This window comes from Emiliania huxleyi, assembly GCF_000372725.1.
Source record: "Emiliania huxleyi CCMP1516 chromosome Unknown EMIHUscaffold_15, whole genome shotgun sequence".
NCBI classification, from domain to species: Eukaryota; Haptophyta; order Isochrysidales; family Noelaerhabdaceae; genus Emiliania; species Emiliania huxleyi.
The window spans coordinates 1,201,320-1,221,257 of NW_005201092.1; the positions used below are offsets into that span (position 1 = coordinate 1,201,320).

The window sequence follows — 19,938 nt, forward strand, 5'->3', positions numbered from 1 at the left end:
GGCGAGCCGGTGAGGCCAGATGAGGCGACGTGTGAGGCGAGATGAAGCGTGGTGAGGCGAGATGAAGCGAGGTGAGCCGAGATGAAGCGAGGTGAGGCGAGATGAGGCGAGATGAGGCGAGACTAAGAGGCGAGATGAAGCGGGATGTTGTGTGGCAGCAAGTGCTGCCAAGCAGGCAGCACAAGCAGCCACACAACCCCAAAGCTCACTTGTATGGCTGCTTGTGCTGCCTGCTTGGCAGCACAAGCAGCCACACAACATCCCGCTTCATCTCGCCTCCTAGTCTCGCCTCATCTCGCCTCATCTCGCCTCACCTCGCTTCATCTCGCCTCACCTCGCTTCATCTCGCCTCACCTCGCCTCATCTCGCCTCACACCTCGCCTCATCTCGCCTCACCCGCTCGCCTCATCTCGCCTCACCTCGCCTCATCTCGCCGAGGTACACCTCGCCTCATCTCGCCTCATCTCGCCTCATCTCGCCTCATCTCGCCTCATCTCGCCACTCGCCTCATCTCGCCTCATCTCGCCTCACCTCGCCTCATCTCGCCTCATCTCGCCTCACCTCGCCTCATCTCGCCTCATCTCGCCTCATCGCCCCTCACCTCGCCTCACCTCGCCTCATCTCGCCTCATCTCGCCCCGCATTTTTTTCTTTTCTAGACCACTCCGAGACCGACCCAAGACCGACCCGAGACCCGAGATCGACCCGAGATCGACCCGAGATCGACCCGAGATCGACTCGAGATCGACACGAGATCGACCCGAGATCGACCCGAGACCGGCACGAGCGATCAACCCAACAATGCCCCAGAGCCCCCTCCGGGGGGACCCCCCCTCACCCCGAGTGTCCGTGTCCTTCGCGAGTCACCGATGGGGAGCGGGGGGGGGTGCGAGATGCACAGGGGAGGCTGGGGAGGGGGGGGTCCACTCTGAAGACTGCCGACCGCGGGGGGGTTTTGTCCCACAGGGTTTTACCCTCCGCGTGAGGATCGGCGCGGCGAGGGGGTAGGTTCGAATTCGCCGCGCAACATTTCACCCCCACAGGACCCCGCCCACCCCCCCTCATGGTCCCACCTAGTACCCCAATGAGCCTTCGCACCCCCTCCTTGCGCAGTGTCCCCCACTATGTGTCGCCGTTATCGGGGCACGCTATCCTGTGTAGTCAGGGCAAGTGGGGGCGAGGCGCAGTCCCTTTGACGTATGTATCTCTGGGTTCTGTCCCTAGTCTCGGAGGGGGGCTGAAGCTAAGAATTTTTTTTTTTTTGAGGGGCCCACGGCCCCCCCCCCCCCCCCCACAGCAGCCGTCAAACAACCGCCACGCCGAGAGCAAACCGCGCCGTCGCCATCGGCGCCACCGCCTCCCACGCATTCGTCGCCGGGTCGTACCGCTCCACCGAGCTGAGAAGGTCGCCGTCATCGTCGATTCCGCCCACAGCATACAACTTTCCGTCGAGCACCGCCATGCCGTGAGACTGCCGCGCCGCCGCCGGGTCGTACCGCTCCACCGAGCTAAGGTAGCCCTCGCCGCCGTTGTACCCGCCAACAGCGTGCAGCTTGCCGTCGAGCACCGCCATGGCGTGAGAATACCGTGCGGTCGCCATCGGCGCCACCGCCTCCCAAGCGTTCGTCGCAGGGTCGTACCGCTCGACTGAGCTGAGGTTGTCGCCGCCGCCCCACCCGCCCACAGCATATGCCTTGCCGTCGAGCACCGCTACACCGTGAGCCTGCCGCGCCGACGCCAACGGCGCCACCACCTCCCACGACTTCGCAGCCAAGTCGTACCGCTCCACCAGGTTGGACGCTGCGCCGTCAGCCTCACTCTCGCCGCCCGCCACGTAGAGCTTGCCATCGAGCACCGCAGTGCCGACATAGACTCGTGCCGTCGGCATCGGCGCCACAGCCTCCCCCTCCCACTCGTTCGTTGACGGGTCGTACCGCTCCAGCGAGCTGACAAACTCATCGTTGTCGGCGATCGCTCTCGCGGTGCCTCTCCTTCTCCTCTTCGGCGCCCTCAACGCGTGGGGCTTCCTTCTGATCGGCCGTGTCTGCGTCGAGACCGAGCAACCCTCGTACGTCGGCGCCTGGACCTCCCCTCGGCCCACGGCTCGCGGCCTTGCCCGCCGTCGCCTCGCTCCTGCTCTGCTCCACAGCAGCGATCGCCTGCGCCACCGTCATCGCGGACACCGGCACCGACCTGCTCGCCGTGCTGTTCGCGCTCCCGGCAGCGGACGTCTCGAGGACGGCGGTCCTCTTCGGCTGCGCCGCCTCCGTCATCACGCCGCTCTGCCTCCTCCCCTCCCTCGCACCCCTCGGCACGGCGTCTTACTTTGGAGTCCGGTGCCCTCTCACCGCTCCACGCTGTTGGCCCAAGCGACACGCCTACGACACCACCACCACCACCACCACCACCACCACCACCACCACCACCACCCAACCCCCCCCCCCCCCAGGTGTCCTCGTCACCGCCCTCTGCATGATCGCCCGCCTCGCCGACGGGTCGTACGACGCCGCCGACGCCGCCGCGCTAGCGGACGCCGGCGCCGCCTCAGCAGAGGCGGCAGGAGGAGGAGCAGGCGGCGGTGGAGGAGGGCTCGGCTCGCTCCCTTCGGCCGGCGCCGTCGCCTCTGCGCCCGTGAGTGGCGCTGCGTCCGGGACGCGTCCAGGACACGTCCACGCTCCGCCCCTCAGGCGCCATCGCCTACTTTGTCTCTCTCGTCTCGAATGCCTTCCTCGCGCACTACAACGCTCCTTCCGTCCTCACGGCCCTGGCGCCGCAGCCGGCGGGGGAGGCCGCTAGGGTGGGGGCGCCGGAGGAGGAGGCCCCCTCGTGGCTTGCGGTGCGGCTGCGGCGCGCCGCCGAGATCAACGAGGAGTTCGCCGAGTACGCGCGCCGCCTGAGCCCTCCGCTGCTGCGCCGTCTCCGCATCGGCGGCGATAAGGGCGGCGGCAAGGGTGGCGGCGGCAAGGGTGGCGGCGGCAAGGGTGGCGGCGGCAAGGGTGGCGGCGGCGTCGCTGCCTATGAGGCGGCAGAGGGCGATACCTCACCTTCGGCGCCGCCTCGGACGCGAACATCCTCAACTCGTACGCCTCGGCGGACCCGCTTGCGGTGGTGGCGCGGCTCGGCGTCGGCGCGGCGGTGCTGTGCGAGTTTCCTCTGCTCGAGAGGCCCTTCCGCACGACCCTCGTCGAGATGCTCAAGCTGCCCCCCGCCGCAGCAGCGAGGCTCGGCACTCTAGCCGGGAGGGGGTCGAGATGAGCCGGGATGCGAGTCGTTACCCCTGCAGCGCCCTCTGGTGGCAGCCAGAAATCTCTGCGGTCTCATGCTGGGCGCACGGGGCCTGAACAGCAGAGCTCTCACCTCCAGCTGTCAACAGGCCCGCGGTCGTCTGCTCCTCGGTCGCGGCGCTCTGCGGCGTCGCCGCCCTCGGCATCGATCTCGACACGATCTCGGCGCTCGGAGGCGCCACGGGCGGCTCCCTCCTCATCTACGTCGCCCCCGCGCTGATGGCATTGCGCAGCTTCCCCCGCGGAGAGACCGACGGCATCCCGAAGATCGGGCAGACGCCGGCCGGGGCGGTGGTGATGGCGATGCCGAAGCCGCCGCCCGCGCAGCCGCCGCCGCCCCGCGGCGTGGCCGAGAGCGCCGCCCTCGTCCATTTGCATTTCGTGTATATTATCTGTGTTAGCTGAGAAAACCGTCATGCGGAATCGACCCTCAAGGCGAAAAAACAAATTTCGGCTGGGTCCTTCGCGAAAAATCTTCAGGCGCTGTCACGCTCGACGACGTGCGGTGTGTGGAAGATGCCGAAGATGCCCATCCTAGATCTCTTCGCTGCGCTGAAGAGCGGTGACACCGATGCCGAGCTGCTGGCGATAATTGCTGCGAGCCCAGGAGCGGCCAAGGAGAAGGGCGAGAAGGAGATGCTGCCGCTGCATTGCGCCATCGCGAGCGGCGCGTCGGAGGCGGTGGTGCTGGCGCTGCTGCTGGCCTACCCCGAGGCGGCCAAGGAGAAGGACGACGGCGAGAGGCTGCCGCTGCACTGCGCCGTCGCAAATGGCGCGTCGGAGGCGGTGGTGCTGGCGGTGCTGCAGGCCTACCCCGAGGCGGTCAAGGAGAAGGACGAGGAAGGAAAGCTGCCACTGCAGTGGGCCGTCTACGAGACCGACTACATCAAGGCGACCGAGGTCGAAGGCGAGTCGAAGGAGGCTGGGGCGAAGGTGATCTACGAGGGCCGCGCGATGGTCGTGAGCCGGGGCGTGGACAATGACGGCGACTTGAAGCTGAAGCCCGCCGTGGATGAGGAGGTTGTTCTGGCGCTGCTGCAGGCCTACACCGAGGCGGCCAAGGAGAAGGACGAGGACAACAAGCTGCCGCTGCACTACGCCGTGTCGAATGGCGCGTCGGAGGCGGTGGTGCTGGCGCTGCTGCTGGCCTACCCCGAGGCGGCCAAGGAATGGGACAAGTACGGGATGCTACCGCTGCACTGCGCCGTCGGGAAGGGCGCGTCGGAGGCGGTGGTGCTGGCGGTGCTGCACGCCTACCCCGAGGCGGCCAAGGAGAGGGACCAGAACGAGAAGCTGCCGCTGCACATTGCCGTCGATAGGTGGAGCGCGTCGGAGGCGGTGGTGCTGGCGGTGCTGCAGGCCTACCCCGAGGCGGCCCAGGAGAAGGACGAGAAGGAGATGCTGCCGCTGCACTGCGCCATCGCGAGCGGCGCGTCGGAGGCGGTGGTGCTGACGCTGCTGCAGGCCTACCCCGAGGCGGCCCAGGAGAGGGGCGAGAAGAAGACGCTGCCGCTGCACTGCGCCATCGCGAGCGGCGCGTCGGAGGCGGTGGTGCTGACGGTGCTGCAGGCCTACCCCGAGGCGGCCAAGGAGAAGGGCGAGAAGGAGATGCTGCCGCTGCATTGCGCCGGCGAGATGGGCGCGTCGAAGGCGGTGGTGCTGGCGCTGCTACAGGCCTACCCCGAGGCGGTCAAGGAGCGGCGGGGCCGGTGGTATTATCCACCGCCTTGTGGAGACAAGAACGGATCCACCGCCGGATCCACCGCCGAATGTTGGTGGAAGTACGGCGGCGGCGACCTAGAGCCAGTCCTCGCGAGCAGCGCCGTCGCTGCCGTCGATGCACAATGGATCATCAATCACGCCGAGCAGGGCGGCGTTCTCACTCACCGCCAGGCACTGCCCGAAGAGGCCTTCCTTTCCCTTCCCGAACTCATCGAAGCGACTAGACCTTTCCAAGGGCTTCCCGTCGCCGCGCTCTCCTACCCGTGGCTGACCAAGGACCACCCCGACCCGAACGGCGACAACCTACGCCGAGTTGCACAAGCACTCAAGGCACTGCTGAGCGGACCCAACGCATTCCGGCGGCTAGGCGTCTTTTGGGACTTCCTCTCGCTGCACCAGCACCCCGACCCCGCCAACGGCGTCGTGCGCACCGAGGAGCAGAACACGCTCTTCAAGCAGGGCCTGGGCTGCCTCGGCACGCTCTACTCCCACCCGCAAACGACCGTGCTGCGGCTGACTAGTTTACCTGCCGGCCACAAGGAGGACCAGCTCATGGGCGCCAACGTGGCCAAGTACTTTGACCGCGGCTGGTGTTTCACTGAGGCTAGCTGGGCGAGCCTGACAAAGAACGGCAAGAAGTCACTCGACCTAAGCAAGATGCGTGACGATAAGGAGTACGTTTGCGGTAGCCTTGTGACCGAGTGCACGAAGGGCGGTGGCCGGCGACCTCCCCTTCTGCCGTCTCGCTTCGCGGCGGAGCTGGAGACGAAGAGCTTCACCAACGGCAAGGACGACAAGCCGCTGGTGCAGCGGCTGTACGAGGCCGCCTTCGAGGAGCAGTTTGGCAAGGCTGAGGAGCTGGACTACGGCCACCTTGGCTGGGGCGACGCGGAGGCAGCGCAGCTGGCGGAGGTCCTCGCGAGCGGGGCAGCGCCGTGGCTCATGAAGCTCGAACTCCGCTTCAATCAAATTGGCGACGAGGGTTGCAAGGCGCTGGCCGCTGCCCTCAAGGAGGGGGCCGCCCCGAGCTTGCAGGCGCAAGACGCACCCCCCCCCCCCACCCTCCCTCGCCCATACTCGCCCCACACTAATCGAACCTCTTCCTGCGTGTCGTCCAGGTCCTCCTCATGGGCAGCAACTCGCCAGAGCTAGATGCCGTGTGTAGGGATCGCGGAATCACTCTCACGGCCGTGGCTGGCGTCGTGGCTCCCTCCGAGGCCTCCCTCCTAGAGCGTGGGTGAATGAAGATGTGGAGTGTTAAGAGTTGCTTGCATGGTTGTTTGGTATTGACCGTCCAGCTCGCAGCTCCGCCGCGATCTTGAACTTCAGCTCTCGCAGCTCCCGCGCCGATCCGCTCTTGCCCTCTTCCGCGTTCCTCCGGCTCTCGTGTTCCGGCGCCGAGGCTTCCCGCGCGCTAGACGGCGAGATAATCTCTATTACCCCCCACCTGTAAACCTCTCTTTAAGGTATTGCTAAACATCTCTCTCACAAACAAGCCTGAGTAAAGTAGTTTATGGGCAATGCCGATGCCACGCTTGCGATAAACGCGTCTCGAGCGCGGCCTTAATTTCATGTCGACTCACGTAGTCGTAGAACTCGAGGTCTGCGACCAAAGAGACGTGGTCGGACGGGAATTCCGCGCTTGGGATCGCCATGTGGCGCCGTAGCTCGTCAATCGGCGGCAGCGGCGCCACAGCAACCACGCGAAGCGTCTCGCGGCTGAAGCAAATCCAGTCGAGCGCGTTGGCGTAGCCGGCGACGCAATGAGTCGGCACGCCATGCGCACCGTACGCAGAGGCGAGGTCGAGGGAGTGGCACAGCGCGGCACCGCACGGAGGGAGTGGGTCAGGGGTCGGCTCGCCAGCCACGCCGGGGGAGGGAGGGCCGACGCCGTGCCTGTGGGCTTCGCTAGTGGTGCGGCCTACGCGTGTCCTCGCCCTTGCGGTCTTGAGAGGGAAGGGGAAGGGGCTGTGTGTCTGTGTATGTGTGTGTGTGCATGTGTGTGTGTGTGTGTGTGTGTGTGTGTGTGTGTGTGTGTGTGTGTGTGTGTGTGTGTGTGTGTGTGTGTGTGTGTGTGTGTGTGTGTGTGTGTGTGTGTGTGTGTGTGTGTGTGTGTGTGTGTGTGTGTGTGTGTGTGTGTGTGTGTGTGTGTGTGTGTGTGTGTGTGTGTGTGTGTGTGTGTGTGTGTGTGTGTGTGTGTGTGTGTGTGTGCAGGCGCGTGCAAGCCGCCCTGAACGACCACATGGTGAGCGCGCCCGAGCGCACCGAAGCGCCGCGAGCGCCGACGAGCACTGCCGCCCCGCGCCTTGGCGTGGAGCGGTAGTAGATGATGCGGCGCCCAGCATGCTCTATCATGCGTCGCCCCGCAGTGGCCGAGCCGACCGCCGTTCGACCTGGCGCCGAGTGGCTCCCAGATCGAGCGCGGCAGGCTCAGTCGCACCCTCGGGGGCGGTGGCGCGCGCGAGCGCCGGGGTATTTGGACCCGCAGTCTGGCAGGGGCAGGATTATCGTGGCTTGGCACAATTTCTATCGAGTTTTTTTGGGCAGTGTTGTGCGCGGTGTTTTAAAATTCTTTTTGTTTAAAGTGGCGCGAACAGCTTCAGCTTTTCTCGCCCGCTCTGCTGAGGGCGAGGCGCCGAGCTACGGTTCCAACGCTGCAGCACTCTCCCTCTATTCACAGCAGAGATGGCGACGCGTCCTTACGCGCGTCCTCGTCCCCACCTGCTTTGCTTCAACGTGCTGCCATGGAGCCAGCGCGCCTCGCGCCATGATTCAATCGCCATGGCCGGAGCGCTGTGGATCGCAAAGGCCCATGGGCCGCTGCGCAGGGCGGCACGCGCAGGCGCTACACAGATCAGAGCATTGGCGCCGAGAGCATTCATTTCCGCATTCAGTTGTCGTTGTTCTGTCGGCTCGAACAGCCCGTACAGCCATTCAGCGGCTGGTGGACGGCGCGCAGTCTCCACGCGGATCCGCATCTCGTGCACACCGCAAGGCGCCGCCACCACATGGACCAGCCCGATGGACTGTGTTTGTGGTCGGGGTGGACAGTTTGCTGTTCAGCGTATCATTGAGCAGGATGAGATGAGCGTCTAGTGGTGACGCGGGTAACGGGCGAGGTCCTGGGTGCAGAACCCGCCCTGACTCTGCCGATCCACTGGATGCGACTCAACTGCTGATACCGAACTTGTGCTGGCGGGCAGTGATTTGTGAGCGTATCGTTCAAGATTGGGGTCAGCCCACCCAACGGATGGCCGTTCGGTCGTACGACATTCGACTCGACTGTGGACTCACTCCGTGCCAGTCGTCAGCCGCCAGTTCAACGCTCGCAATGCGGTATGAACGCGGTGTCCGCGGCGGTGAGCTGCGCAGTTGGTCATTGTTCTTCGTTGCAGAGTCTTTTCTCGCATTGCTAGGCAACCCACCAAGGCCCATCGACGGCCAGCGCCCAAGGTCTGATTGTGCCCCCGGCTGTGCGTCAGCAGCGGCTTCAGACAGGGCCTGCGCTTGAAGGGGATTTTACATTTACGGGCTCTGCCAGCAATGCGTGGAAGGCGACGCGACGGTTGAAGGGTACTGTCCAGAAGGGCACTGTCGCTCCGGGTCGGGCGACGGTGCCGCAGTGTCGCTCCGGGTCGGGCGACACTGCTCGCGGCGTCCGGGTCCTGCGCCTCCCGACGAGGTCGGACGGCGTGGTATTCCGGCCGCCGCGCCTACCCCTACGCCCGCATCGACGTGGGAGACAAGGCCACCCCTCGATGCTACCTGCTACCAAGCGGTGGGGCAGGAGATTGGAGGGGCCCCTTGCCGAGTTCTTTTTCCGGTGTACCTGTGCTCGTGCCAGTGCGCGCCAGTCCCGTGCCCAGTGTTGTGCGAGGGAGTTTTGTTGTAAGATTCTTTTTCCTAGAACGGCGGTGATCATGCTGTGTGGAGTCTCGCCTCGCCTGCCTCGCACGACGATCCTCCTCCTCCTCCTCCTGCACGGATCGCCCGCTGCGGCCCTCTTCGTCGGACCCCGCGTGCCCGGCGCGCCGCTGCGGGCGGCGCCCCCAGCGTTTGCTCCGCTGACGCTGCTGCGCTCCACGCCCGCTGCCGCCGCCGCAGCGCTTGTCGCGGGCACCGCCTCGTCCGCGTCCGCGGCGGCGGAGAGCGGTGCGATCGCGAATCAGTTGGACGACAGGCTTGTCGTCGGCTTCGTGCTAGTGCGCGCCCCTGCCCACACCTTCACAGCCGCGCGTTCCTTTTATGCGCTTGCTCCCACCGTCTCTCCTTCCCCATTCCGCGCGTTCCTCTCACATCTCTGCGCCGCCGCCGCCCCCAGGTTCTTCTCGTCGCCACGGCCGCGCTCCAGTTCTCCCTCGGGGATGTGGCTGCGGACGAGGCCAACTTGCCCTCCTCGAGCGCCCGCATCAACGACCTGCGGCAGAAGCGGTCAAACTTCCTGCGCGGCCCTCCGCAGTGAGAGGGAGCCTTGGGCATGCTGGCGTTGCGTCTCGTGATGTGCGCGCGGGTGGAATGGCTGCCGCTGGCGGCTGGGACCACCGACCGCGGTTCCTGGTTCATTTTAGATGGCTGATGGGCCCTCCGTTGTGTTTTCTTCTTCCACCCTGCGCAAAACAAAGGCAAGGGAGGAAAGGGGAGCGAGAGGATAAAAAGAAATCCGGCGCCACGTGGGCGGCGGCGAGGTGTAGCTGCACACGCGAGTCCCCGTAGCTGCAAGCGCGCCCGACCCGCAGCAGCTGGAGGCCCTCGCCGCGAGTGCTTGTCGCGATGGCCGACGCCGAGGCCGACAAGCGCGCAGAGGCCGAGATTGAAATCTGGAAGGTCAAGAAGCTCGTCAAGAACCTCGAGGCGGCACGCGGGTGCGCAGCGCCGACGCCCTGCCGCGATAGCCTGGGCGGGATGCACTGCGCCGCGTGGCGAGGAGGAGACCGGGCGGCCACGGATCAGCTCCGCCCTCACCGGGCCTCGCTCGCAGGAACGGCACGTCGATGATCTCGCTGATTCTGCCGCCGGGCAGCCAGATCTCTCAGGCGTCCAAGATGCTTGCCGAGGAGTACGGCACGGCGTCCAACATCAAGTCGCGCGTGAATCGCCTCTCCGTCCTCTCGGCCATCACCTCGACCCAGCAGCGGCTCAAGCTCTTCTCCAAGGTTCCTCCGAACGGTCTCGTCATCTACTGCGGCACGATCCTGACCGACGAAAACAAGGAGCGGAAGGTCAACATCGACTTCGAGCCCTTCAAGCCGATCAACACGTCCCTGTACCTGTGCGACAACAAGTTCCACACCGAGGCGCTGCAGGAGCTCCTCATGTCGGACGACAAGTTCGGGTTCATCATCATGGACGGTCCACCGGCCCCGACACCGCTCCCTCCGCCTGACACACGGCCTCACACACAACCTCACACACCACCGCCGCAACGCCGCCCCGCGACGGCGCCGCCCCGCCCGCCGCCCTTGACCGCTCCTCGTCCGGTGCCCGAGCGGGCGGACGCCGCCGCCAGCCCACCCCCTCGCCCCTCTGCCGGCAGGTAACGGCTGCTTGTACGGCACTCTGGCGGGCAACCACCGAGAGGTGATCCACAAGTTCTCGGTCGACCTGCCGAAGAAGCACGGCCGCGGCGGCCAGTCGGCGCTGCGCTTCGCGCGGCTGCGGCTCGAGAAGCGTCAAAACTACGTGACCAAGTGCGCCGAGATGGCGACGCAGATGTTCATCACCAACGACAAGTGCAACGTGTCTGGGCTGGTGCTGGCCGGCTCGGCAGACTTCAAGGTGGTGCTCTCCGAGTCGGACAAGTTCGACCAGCGGCTCGCGGCAAAGGCAGCGCGCGCCCTCCCCACCCTCCCCACCCTCCCCACCCTCCCCACCCTTCCCACCCTCCCCACCCTCCCCACCCTCCCCTCCCTCCCCACCCTCCCCACCCTCCCCACCCTCCCCTCCCTCCCCACCCTCCCCGCCCTCCCCACCCCTCCCCGCCCTCCCCTCCGCCCCGCCCGCAAGCGGGGCGCCTCCCCCGCCCCGCCCCACCTGCCGCCCCGCCTCCCTCTGCCGCCTCCCTCTACCGCCTCCCTCTGCCGCCTCCCTCTGCCGCCTCCCTCTGCCGCCTACCTCTGCCGCCTCCCTCTGCCGCCTCCCTCTGCCGCCTACCTCTGCCGCCTCCCTCTGCCGCGAAGGTGCTCAAGACGGTGGACGTGTCGTACGGCGGAGAGAACGGCTTCAACCAGGCGCGAGCTGGGTAGTCGCGAGGTAGTCGAGGGGTGAGGAGGCACTCCCTACAGAGAGGGCACAGGCGGGTTGAGTTCCCAGCCGTGCGCAGATAGCCGTGCAGACGGGGGGCGGCGCGGTCGCGGCATGCTGCCGCGGTGAGGCGTTCCTTCGTTTGTGCGGGCAGGCGATTGAGCTGTCGGCCGAGACGCTGGGCAACGTCAAGTTCGTGCAGGAGAAGAAGCTCATCTCGCAGTACTTTGAGCAGATCTCGCAGGACACGGGCAAGTTTTGCTTTGGGATCGACGACACGCTCAAGGGGCTCGAGATGGGCGCCGTGCAGATCCTCATCGTGTGGGAGAACCTGGCGACCTTGCGGTACACGCTCAAGGACGCAAACAGTGGCGCGCGGCGGCCTCGCGCCCCTCCCCCCGCAAGCCGCGCGCCCGTCACCCCGCCGCCGCCGCTCGCGTGCAGGGGAGGAGGAGGTGAGGCACATGTCGCCCGAGCAGGAGGCCGACAAGTCCAACTTCGTCTCCAAGGCACCGCCCGCTCGGTGCCCTCCCGCCCGCCACACCTCGCTCTGACGGGCCGCCTAGCATTCGCCGCGCAGGAGGGCGCCGACCTCGAGGTGGTCGACAAGGTGCAGCTGGTCGAGTGGTTCGCGTCCAACTACAAAAACTTTGGCGCGACGCTCGAGTTTGTGACAAACCGCTCGCAAGAGGGCGCGCCGCCCGCCGCCGCCCTGCGCCGCCCCTCTCCAGCGCGGGGGGCGCGGCCTGACGCAGCCCTCTCCCGCCCCGCGACAGGCTCGCAGTTTGTCAAGGGGTTTGGCGGGGTGGGAGGCATCCTCCGGTACAAGGTCGATTTCATGGAGCACGACTACGACAACGACGACTCGGACTAGCCGCTCCGCGCGGGGAGCCACCGGGGAGCCACCGCCGCCGGACCGGCCGCGGAGGGGGACGGGGCCGCGTCCCGCCAACGGCAGCCGCGCCCGCCGTTCGCACGCCACCGGGCGGTTCCGGGACGCGGGAGCCGCGTGCCTCGACCCCTCCGACGGCGTGATGGCGCGGTCTTCGGAGAAGATTCATTGTATCTATAATCTATAATCTGTGGTGTGTCGACCCCCTCGCTGCGCATGTCCCGGGAGACTACGTGTTGTGGCGTCCAGAAGAACGTTCACATGAAAAAATTACTCCCGTATGCCATACCGTGTGTGTAGTGTGTGTGTGGTTGCTTTGAGCCCCCACCATCACACGCCTCTGCGGCGTGCGGGTTGCGCGCCGCGCCGCAAGAGCTCCAAGGCGCGCTCGGGGCCCGGCTCTGACCGAGCCGGTAGAGAGCAGCACACGCGCCGTCTCAATACGCCAGTCGACACCCACCCCCTGCGCGTCCCCGCCGGCGCGCCGGCTCGATAACGATACACCAGAGCCCGCCACGGCGTGGCGTCGCCGCCGTCCAGCCGCGTCACCCCCCCGCCGCGCCATCCGAGGCCCGAGAGCCCTCCAGAGGCGTGTGCCCCTTTACGGGGCTGGGAGGCCCGAGATGATCGACGCCTCCAGCCGACGCATCAGTCGACGGGCGTGGCGTCGGGCATGTCGTCGTCGGCGGCGTGTGCGCTGCTCCGGATCTGGCGCGCCGTCGACTTGCACTCCTTGAGGGTGCTGAAGGTGGTGGGGGTCTTGCAGACGGGGCACTGGCTGCGCCGGCTGCCAACCAGCCAGCTGTGGATGCCCTTGTGCGAGAAGACGCAGCGGGGGGTGTGGCCGGGCAGATGCGCCGCGCTCATCGGCCGCAGCTCGCCCTTGTCGCTCATCCGCGTCTGCAGGATGGGGCAAGTGAAGTTGAGCGTCTGCTGCGTCATGACGGGATCGTCGTCGTCGCCAGAGCCGGAACCGCCGGCAATCCGCTCCCGCAGGCTCGCCAGCTGGCGCGCATCGGGGTGCGCCCGGAAGGCGGCGTCGCCCCCGTCGCCGCTGCCTCCCGCCCGCTGCCGCGAGGCGGCGCTCTCGAGGTGCTCCTTGAAGCCGGCCTCGAGCTCGTCGGGCGCGCTCGGCGCGGCGGAGGAGAGGTAGTCGTTGACGCTTCCGACTGGAGGGCGGGACGGCGACGGGCGCTCTCAGCGCAGCGATTGGGGCGGGCGTGGACCGTCAGGAGCGCGCGCACGTGCATTCGCGGCGGCCTCCGAGCTGATCAGGTCGCGCAGCACCGCCTCGCACTTGTCGAGCATCGCGAGGGTGCGCTCATCGCCCAGGTCGGCCCGGCTGTCCACCAGGTCGTTCGCCTTCTCGATGAGCCTAGCGCGGGGAGAGCGCGGCTCTCGGAGGCGGCGGGTAGGCCGCGCTCGCCGCGGCGGCGCACGCCTGTCGATGCAGACTTTGGTGTTTGACTTGAAAGTGCCGGCCTCCTGCACGATCTTGTGCGAGGCGTTCTGCGCGTGCACGGTGGCGGCCATCCCTTGGAGGAGCGGAGGAGCGGGAGTGGGAGTTGGGCGGCGAAATTCTTTTTTACTGACCTTCCTTCCTCCGAAAAACACGCCTCTTTTTCTTTCTCCTTCCTTTGCAGGTTGTTTTGTTCCTCTTTCGCGAGCGAGTTTCTCCTCTTTCCACGTGCTATGAGCAGGAAGCGCAAGCAGCGGCCGCCTCCTTCCACCGAGGCTGCGGGCGGCGACCCGCTGGCCGCCACGCTTGCCCGCTGGCTCAAGAGCCGCGGCGTCGTCTGGTCTAGCGCGCGCGTCGCGACAACGAGGGAGGGCGTGGTGGCGGGCTACGGCTGTGTCGCGCTCCAGCCTCTGCGGCGAGGCGAGGAGCTCTTCCGCGTGCCGCGCGCCGCGTGCCTCGGCGCAACCTCCGCGGGCGCCGACGCGGACGTCACGGACGGCGACTGTCAGCGGCGCCTCGCCCTCGCGCTTCTCGAGGCCACTGCCGACTGGGCGCCGTTCCTCGCGATGCTGACGCCGGCGCGGTGCCCGTGGGTGTGGAGCGAGTCGGAGCGGCGGCTGCTCGACGGCACGGAGCTCGAGCCCGTCGTCGAGGCCAAGCTCCGCGCGCTCGCCGAGGAGCACGCCTCGCTCCCGCAGGCCGTGGCGGAGGCCTGCGGCGCGGAGCGGTACGCGGAGCTCTGCGCGCTCGCCGCGTCGCACGCCAACCCGTGGTGGGGCGGCTGCATCGCCCCCTTCAACACGACGCTCAACTGGGCGCGCCGGCCAAACGTCTCCTTTGAGCCGCGCGGCTCGAAGTGGGTGGTGGGCGTCGCGACGAGGTCCGCCACACCAGCCTCCCCGCCCGACCCTACCGCAGCAGCCGCCCGCCACGCCCGCCTTCTCGACATGGAGGCCGCTGTCGCCACACTGTGTCACTTCCCTGCCGCAGGCGCATCCGCGCGGGCGAGGAGCTGACCCAGGCCTACGGCGGCGCCACGGCACGCCCTCGCCATGCCTGCCTCGGATGTGCCTCGGATGGCAGTCGTGCCGCGCCACCTGACGTGCCTGGCGCTGCGGACTTGGTAGGCGGACCTCGTCTACAGGTGCGGCTTCGCCCCGCCCCCCGCCGCAGAGGGGGAGGAGGACGGGAGCGGCAGCGACGACAGCGACGACGGCGACGGCGACGACGTCGTTCAGGTCTCGCTCGGGGCGCTGGCGCGGGCCGTGCACGCCGCGAGCGGTGGCGGCGGGGAGGAGGGCGGCGGGGAGGAGGGCGGCGGTTCTTCCCGGCTGGTGCGGGAGCGAAGCGGTGCGCTCGAGCGGAGCGGCGCCGTCGAGCCCAGCCCGTGGGACGGCGTCGACCAGCTCACATTCGAGCTCGGTCCGCGCGGCGAGGGCACTGCTCGGCTGGTGGGGGCGGCCTTGCTGCTGCTGGCGCCGGAGGCGGAGTGGCGGTGCGCCGTCGGCGCGCTGGACGCGGGCGGCGCGGAGGGCGGCGCGGGGGACGACGACCGTGCGGCGGCGGCGCTGCTCGGCGGCGTGGTTGGCGCGAGCGAGTCGGAGCGGCGCTCGCTGGCTCGGGTCGGCGAGGAGGAGGGCGGCGAGGAGGGCGACCCGTGGCCGAGCCTGCTGCACGCCGCTCTCCTGGGCGGCGGCGGGCGGCGGGCGGTGATGGAGCGCGCGCGGCAGGTGGCTGCCGCCGCGGTCGCCGACAGGGAGGCCGCCCTCGGCCTCGCTCCGACCATGTCTCGGCTGCAAGGCGTCAGTGCCGAGGTGCACTGCGTCTGCTCCCGCCTCCGCGCGTGCGAGCGGTCCGTCCTGCGCTCCGCGGCCGACGCGCTTTCCGCCCCGCCCGAGGCGGCGGTGTCGGCGCGCTTGTTCGGGTGACGCCAGCTTGTTCGGGGAGGAGGAGGACGGTGTGCCAAAAAGAAAACCTCGGCCGCTCTCTTCCGCCCCCCTACCGCCAAGTCGTGGGGTCCAGACTCACACGAGACTCACACACGGCCGGCGCCAAGCGCGCGTAACCACCGAGCCGCTCTCCGCCGCCGCTCCTCGCCACCAACCATGATGGTGCGTGACTCGTTCACCCCCCTCCCCTCACTACGACCAGCCCTCTCACCCACCACGCCGGCGCCGCGCCTTTCTTTTTTGATTTTGTGTGTGCGACGCCCGAGTCCAGATGCCCGCCAACGCTCGCTCGCCGCCCCGGTCACACAATCTCCCCAGCGACGTTCTCCCTGCCCAGCGCTCCCGCCGCCGGCGCTGGCTCGTCAGCTCCCCCCCGACACGTGGAGACAAGCTCCCACCATGACACACGCGGCGCGCGCATGCAGCGCGCGCAGCGCAGCGCACGCGACTCTTCCTTCCTCCCCCCCACAGGCTCCTCCTCCCCCTCCTCCCGCACCACTCGCTCACTGCCTCCTCGCCACCTCTCCTCCACGAACAGGGCAACTCCGAATCCACGAAAACCCTCATAAAAACTGGCGGGAAGTACATGGCCGCGCACCTCGGCGTCGCTGACGCCGACGCCGCGGTTGATTACCTCAAGATCAACGTGTTGAACGGGTGCAGCAGCGGCTGGTACGACCCGATCCTCCGCGACTACCTCAAGGACGACGTCTACCAGAAGTTCTTCGACAACAAGAAGATCGACCACGAGAAGGCCGAGATCAAAGACGGACATGTCAAGGCTGTCGACACGTGAGTACATTCCTGTAATCCTGCAACGCCGCGCACCCTCTCACCCCCCCCCCCTCCCCCCCTCCCAGCTTCCTGCGACGCCTCTTCACCGACCACTTCAAGCAGTTCCAGCCGGACCAGACGTACTTCTCCAGCATCACGCCGAGGGCGGAGCTCTACGCGTACATCCGTGAGCAGACCAAGCGCAACCACGTCCAGGCCGGCACCCCCTTCGGCAGCGGCCGCTCGTCGACGCTCGTCGACATTGGCACGGTCTTCAGCGTGCTCCTCGTGATGTACAACATGAGCGTGTTCAAGGGCCTCAACCTCGCGGCGACCGTCACGCTCATGCTCGCGTTTGGGCTGCGCAACATGAACGTTGAGGATGCGTCGTGGGGTTCTCTCGAGATCTTTCAGCTCGATGCAGGGGGGCGTCCGTTTTGGTTCCTCTCCAACAAGCGCTCCCCTTATGTGGGGCGCGTGAACACGCTCCACAAGATGGACAAGGTCGAGAGCCTGCGCGAGTTCATCCCGCACAAGAACGTCTTCTTCTGCCCGTTTGTCGCCATCTCGCTCCGTCGCTTCTACCTCCTCTCCACGGGCCAGATCAAGCTCCCCAACATGACCAACTGGATGAAGCACGAGACGGCGCAGACGGAGGACGAGGACAGCAGCAAGAGGATCGAGAAGGTCGTGAGTGGCGTCGGCTGTTTTCTGCCCATGGTCTCCCAGCACTCGGAGGTCACGCGCTTCGGCAAGCTGAACCCGGAGGACTTGAAGGAAGCGGCGAAGAAGGCTGACCCGCCCATCGACCAAGTGGTTCAGAAGAAGCTGAACTACAAGGAGCTACGAGACGTCGTGCACAAGGTGACGTCGCAGGACCGGACCGTCGGCCGCGAGGAGGGCAAGGAGCGTGTGGGGCACGACTCGCGCAACCAGCACACCGGCTCGTACACGACCCACGCGTCAACCCTCATGGGGACGGGGGGCTACAACTCGGGCGACAAGACGGAGCGGCAGTGCGCCCACCACGCCGTGACGGGCATGTACCTACCCGGCGACCGGAACTTCGACGTCCGGTCCGAGAGCATGGTCGAGGACGCGGCCGAGATGCGCAACACGCTCTGGCGCGAGTGGGATCTCGACCAGGAGCTTTTGACCGTGCGGACCGAGGCCGAGTCTGTATGCCGCGACAGCGCTGCGGCTGTGGACAAGGTCGAGATTGCGACCGGCGTCCTCCGCGACTTGGACAACCTCGACATCTGCCTCACTATGCTCATCGTCGCGAGCGCAACCCGCGGCCGCAGAAAGGACGGCATGATCGCGATGGACTCGGCGCCGGCGCGGCTGTGGATCCCGGCGCTGAACACGCTCGTGGGGCCGCTCATCGACACGGTCCTCTACAAGAAGCTCGAGGAGAAGATCTGTGAGGCGGAGGACATCGAGTCGGGCGAGGGCGACCGCGCCCTTAGCTCTTTGAGCTTTTCTTCATTGAGAATGGCGCAGGCGCCAGGGAGGCTCACGAATTCACGGATGTCTCCGATTGGTCCATTTGTCTACGTCTTCCAAGTTTAGTGGGAGTCCCATTTATTGGTGTCAAAGAAAAAAATCACTGGTAAATTTATAATGTTAGTGGTGAAAACTGATATTCAAACGGGCGATCTCGCGGCCGCGCCGCGCCATCTCGGGCGGTCTCGCGCCATCTCGGGCGATCTCGCGGCCACGCCGCGACATCTCGGGCGATCTCGCGCAGCCTACTGTGCGGCTGCCACAGCTGTGACAGCGATGGGCTCGCCCTCACTGGCCCTCAGTCACTTGTGCTGTGGCTTGTGTGAGCGACACTGCTCGGCGACTGCCGGCACACTGTGAGACGGAATTCAAACTTAAGTTTGTTCCTCGCCCGCGCAGTGTGCAAGCTCAGGGCCGCAAACCGCGGCCGCGCCGAGCCGGTGCTACTGGGACCCGCGGCCGTGCCGAGCTATTGCTACTGGGACCCGTGGCCGTGCCGAGCCAGTGCTACTGGGATCCGTGGCCGTGCCCGCTGTGCCTGCGGACGTCGGCCGAGCGTCGGCCGAGAAAGATCGCTTCGAAAAAGCGAGAACCGTTACGCAAAAGCATGCGCGACTTGCACTCTTTCGTGCCACTCGCTCGCCGGTGCGCGGGGCATGGCCTCCCGCGCGGCTCGCGCTCACTCGGCCTGCCTCCGCCTCGCGGCTGGCTGAGCGCACGCCATGGGTCCGCCTGGTGCGGCGCTGCTCGCTCGCTGCGCTGCACAAAGCTGCGAGAAGCAGGGTGGCCTCCTGAGCTTGAGCATGGCGCAGCGCGGCTGCTGGTGCTCGAGGGCGGCCGTGCAGTGGCGTGAGGGCCTGATTGGTGGTTACCCCCTGCTGCATCAGCGTGCGCAGCATCCTCCCTCACCTGGTGCTGAGACATGCTGGTGGGCGACTGGCGCCAGCTTCTCAGTGCTGTCCTTGGCGTTGTGCAGCATGTCGCAATACTCCTGCTGCGCTGACCGGCGCGCGGGGCACGTCGTGCCGCGAGTGGAGCGAGAGGCTTGAGGCGCGCGGCTGTCGGTCAACCCTGCGGCGCATGCGCGCCGCCAAGGCTGCTCGACAGAGGCGACTGGCATTGTGGCGACGCGGTCGCCGTTACTCCAACTTTGCTTTGCCGATCAAAAGCGCCCGTCCTTTGCTTTTTCGCCGCCGAAATTTAGCTTGCTGTTTTTTCTTTATAGGCGTCTGCAACTTCCAAGCTGAGTATTCTTCTTGTATTATCGTCGAGTAGTGCAGGTACTCCGTGGGGGCAGTGTGTATTCTTGTAACATGTGCGTATTCTCGTATCACTGGCTCCGAGTAGAAAAAGAAAGAAAACATGCTCACAACTAGTGTCTGGTGTTTACTAGCTCCGAGTAGAGGGGGCGTTCCGCCGCTAGGGGACACCCAAAGCGCAGAACTAACCCTCGGAGACCCGTGTTTACTTTAAGGCCCTTGCCCTGCGAATGCGCACCCCCCTAGCTAGGGGTCAGGGCTCTCTAGCCCGTAGCCCGATCCCGATCATCCGGCCCGCTGGATGCGCTTCTCAGCTCACCGGCCCTGGATGTGAGGTTACCGACTGCACTCCAAGTGCTCCAAGTGCTCCTTCTAAGGACTCGAATCGCGCTCTCTCCCAACCAGTCGACGCCGGCTCTCAGTGAGTACATTTAAAGTTTTGCTTTGGTGGGCCCCAAGTAAACTTGTAGGCGGCCTTGCTCGTCAAAGACGGTGCATCCTCGAGTAAATTTGTACTTGCCGTGCTCGTCATATATGTCCTTCCGTTCCTCTGTTTGAATGCACTTTCTCTCCTCTCGCTGTTCCACCTCCTCCTTCCCCTTGTCACTCTTCTCTCCAGCCTGCTGCATCGCTGACGAACCAAACTTAATCAAACTTAGAAATGGAGAAACCACCCTCCCCTCCCCTGCAACACCCCCCCCCCCCTCCCTCCCTCCCCCCCGCACCCCCCTCCCTCCCACCCACTCTTTCCTACGCGAAGAGAGCGCGTTTAGCCGCCCCGGGGCCCAAAAACCGAATGTGTGAGTCTCGAGTGAGTCTGGGGGTGAGACAAAAGAAAGCAGTGTGCGCGCGGC

The 19,938-nt window shown here is 66.5% G+C and overlaps 7 protein-coding genes across 7 annotated transcripts; 3 read left to right on the plus strand and 4 right to left on the minus strand.

Annotated features, from left to right (window-relative positions):
- Positions 1 to 800: 800 nt before the first annotated feature.
- Positions 801 to 6,246, plus strand: EMIHUDRAFT_98771 (hypothetical protein; the record flags this gene model as incomplete). The annotated part of the gene is made up of 7 exons (XM_005786766.1): positions 801 to 885; positions 2,449 to 2,577; positions 2,687 to 2,980; positions 3,022 to 3,139; positions 3,373 to 3,574; positions 5,177 to 5,917; positions 6,124 to 6,246. The coding sequence occupies 7 exons, from the start codon at positions 801 to 803 to the stop codon at positions 6,244 to 6,246; spliced, it is 1,692 nt and encodes a 563-aa protein (XP_005786823.1).
- Positions 6,247 to 6,516: 270 nt separating this feature from the next.
- On the minus strand, positions 6,517 to 7,360 carry EMIHUDRAFT_202174 (hypothetical protein; the record flags this gene model as incomplete). The annotated part of the gene is made up of 2 exons (XM_005786767.1): positions 6,517 to 6,901; positions 7,248 to 7,360. 2 exons carry the CDS (start codon positions 7,358 to 7,360, stop codon positions 6,517 to 6,519), a joined length of 498 nt encoding a protein of 165 aa, XP_005786824.1.
- Positions 7,361 to 9,682: 2,322 nt separating this feature from the next.
- On the plus strand, positions 9,683 to 12,421 carry EMIHUDRAFT_420966 (hypothetical protein). The gene is made up of 8 exons (XM_005786768.1): positions 9,683 to 9,867; positions 9,984 to 10,354; positions 10,539 to 10,803; positions 11,182 to 11,254; positions 11,400 to 11,616; positions 11,690 to 11,754; positions 11,826 to 11,937; positions 12,022 to 12,421. The coding sequence occupies exons 1-8, from the start codon at positions 9,776 to 9,778 to the stop codon at positions 12,117 to 12,119; spliced, it is 1,293 nt and encodes a 430-aa protein (XP_005786825.1). The 5' UTR covers positions 9,683 to 9,775; the 3' UTR covers positions 12,120 to 12,421.
- EMIHUDRAFT_433987 (hypothetical protein) lies at positions 12,379 to 13,702 on the minus strand. The gene is made up of 3 exons (XM_005786769.1): positions 13,579 to 13,702; positions 13,382 to 13,512; positions 12,379 to 13,306 (listed from the first exon to the last, which is right to left on the minus strand). Exons 1-3 carry the CDS (start codon positions 13,668 to 13,670, stop codon positions 12,786 to 12,788), a joined length of 744 nt encoding a protein of 247 aa, XP_005786826.1. The 5' UTR covers positions 13,671 to 13,702; the 3' UTR covers positions 12,379 to 12,785.
- Positions 13,703 to 13,815: 113 nt separating this feature from the next.
- On the plus strand, positions 13,816 to 14,767 carry EMIHUDRAFT_449359 (hypothetical protein; the record flags this gene model as incomplete). Its single annotated transcript, XM_005786770.1, has 2 exons — positions 13,816 to 14,476; positions 14,587 to 14,767. Coding segments are annotated over exons 1-2 (828 nt in total), but the record flags the coding sequence as incomplete, so codon positions are not given.
- Positions 14,768 to 18,332: 3,565 nt separating this feature from the next.
- EMIHUDRAFT_202179 (hypothetical protein) lies at positions 18,333 to 18,945 on the minus strand (the record flags this gene model as incomplete). Its single annotated transcript, XM_005786771.1, has 2 exons — positions 18,333 to 18,616; positions 18,735 to 18,945. The coding sequence occupies 2 exons, from the start codon at positions 18,943 to 18,945 to the stop codon at positions 18,333 to 18,335; spliced, it is 495 nt and encodes a 164-aa protein (XP_005786828.1).
- Positions 18,946 to 19,420: 475 nt separating this feature from the next.
- On the minus strand, positions 19,421 to 19,713 carry EMIHUDRAFT_202180 (hypothetical protein; the record flags this gene model as incomplete). The annotated part of the gene is made up of 2 exons (XM_005786772.1): positions 19,421 to 19,456; positions 19,549 to 19,713. 2 exons carry the CDS (start codon positions 19,711 to 19,713, stop codon positions 19,421 to 19,423), a joined length of 201 nt encoding a protein of 66 aa, XP_005786829.1.
- Positions 19,714 to 19,938: the final 225 nt, after the last annotated feature.

Excerpts from the sequence above, each read along its gene's own strand:
- EMIHUDRAFT_420966 (XM_005786768.1), top strand. The coding sequence starts at position 9,776 with ATGGCCGACGCCGAGGCCGACAAGCGCGCAGAGGCCGAGATTGAAATC. Across the intron at positions 11,617-11,689 it reads GCTCAAGGACGCAAACAGTG|GGGAGGAGGAGGTGAGGCAC; the intron begins GCGCGCGGCGGC and ends GCTCGCGTGCAG. Across the intron at positions 11,755-11,825 it reads AGTCCAACTTCGTCTCCAAG|GAGGGCGCCGACCTCGAGGT; the intron begins GCACCGCCCGCT and ends TTCGCCGCGCAG.
- EMIHUDRAFT_433987 (XM_005786769.1), bottom strand. The coding sequence starts at position 13,670 with ATGGCCGCCACCGTGCACGCGCAGAACGCCTCGCACAAGATCGTGCAG. Across the intron at positions 13,513-13,578 it reads ACCAAAGTCTGCATCGACAG|GCTCATCGAGAAGGCGAACG; the intron begins GCGTGCGCCGCC and ends TCCCCGCGCTAG. Across the intron at positions 13,307-13,381 it reads GGAGGCCGCCGCGAATGCAC|TCGGAAGCGTCAACGACTAC; the intron begins GTGCGCGCGCTC and ends CCCGCCCTCCAG.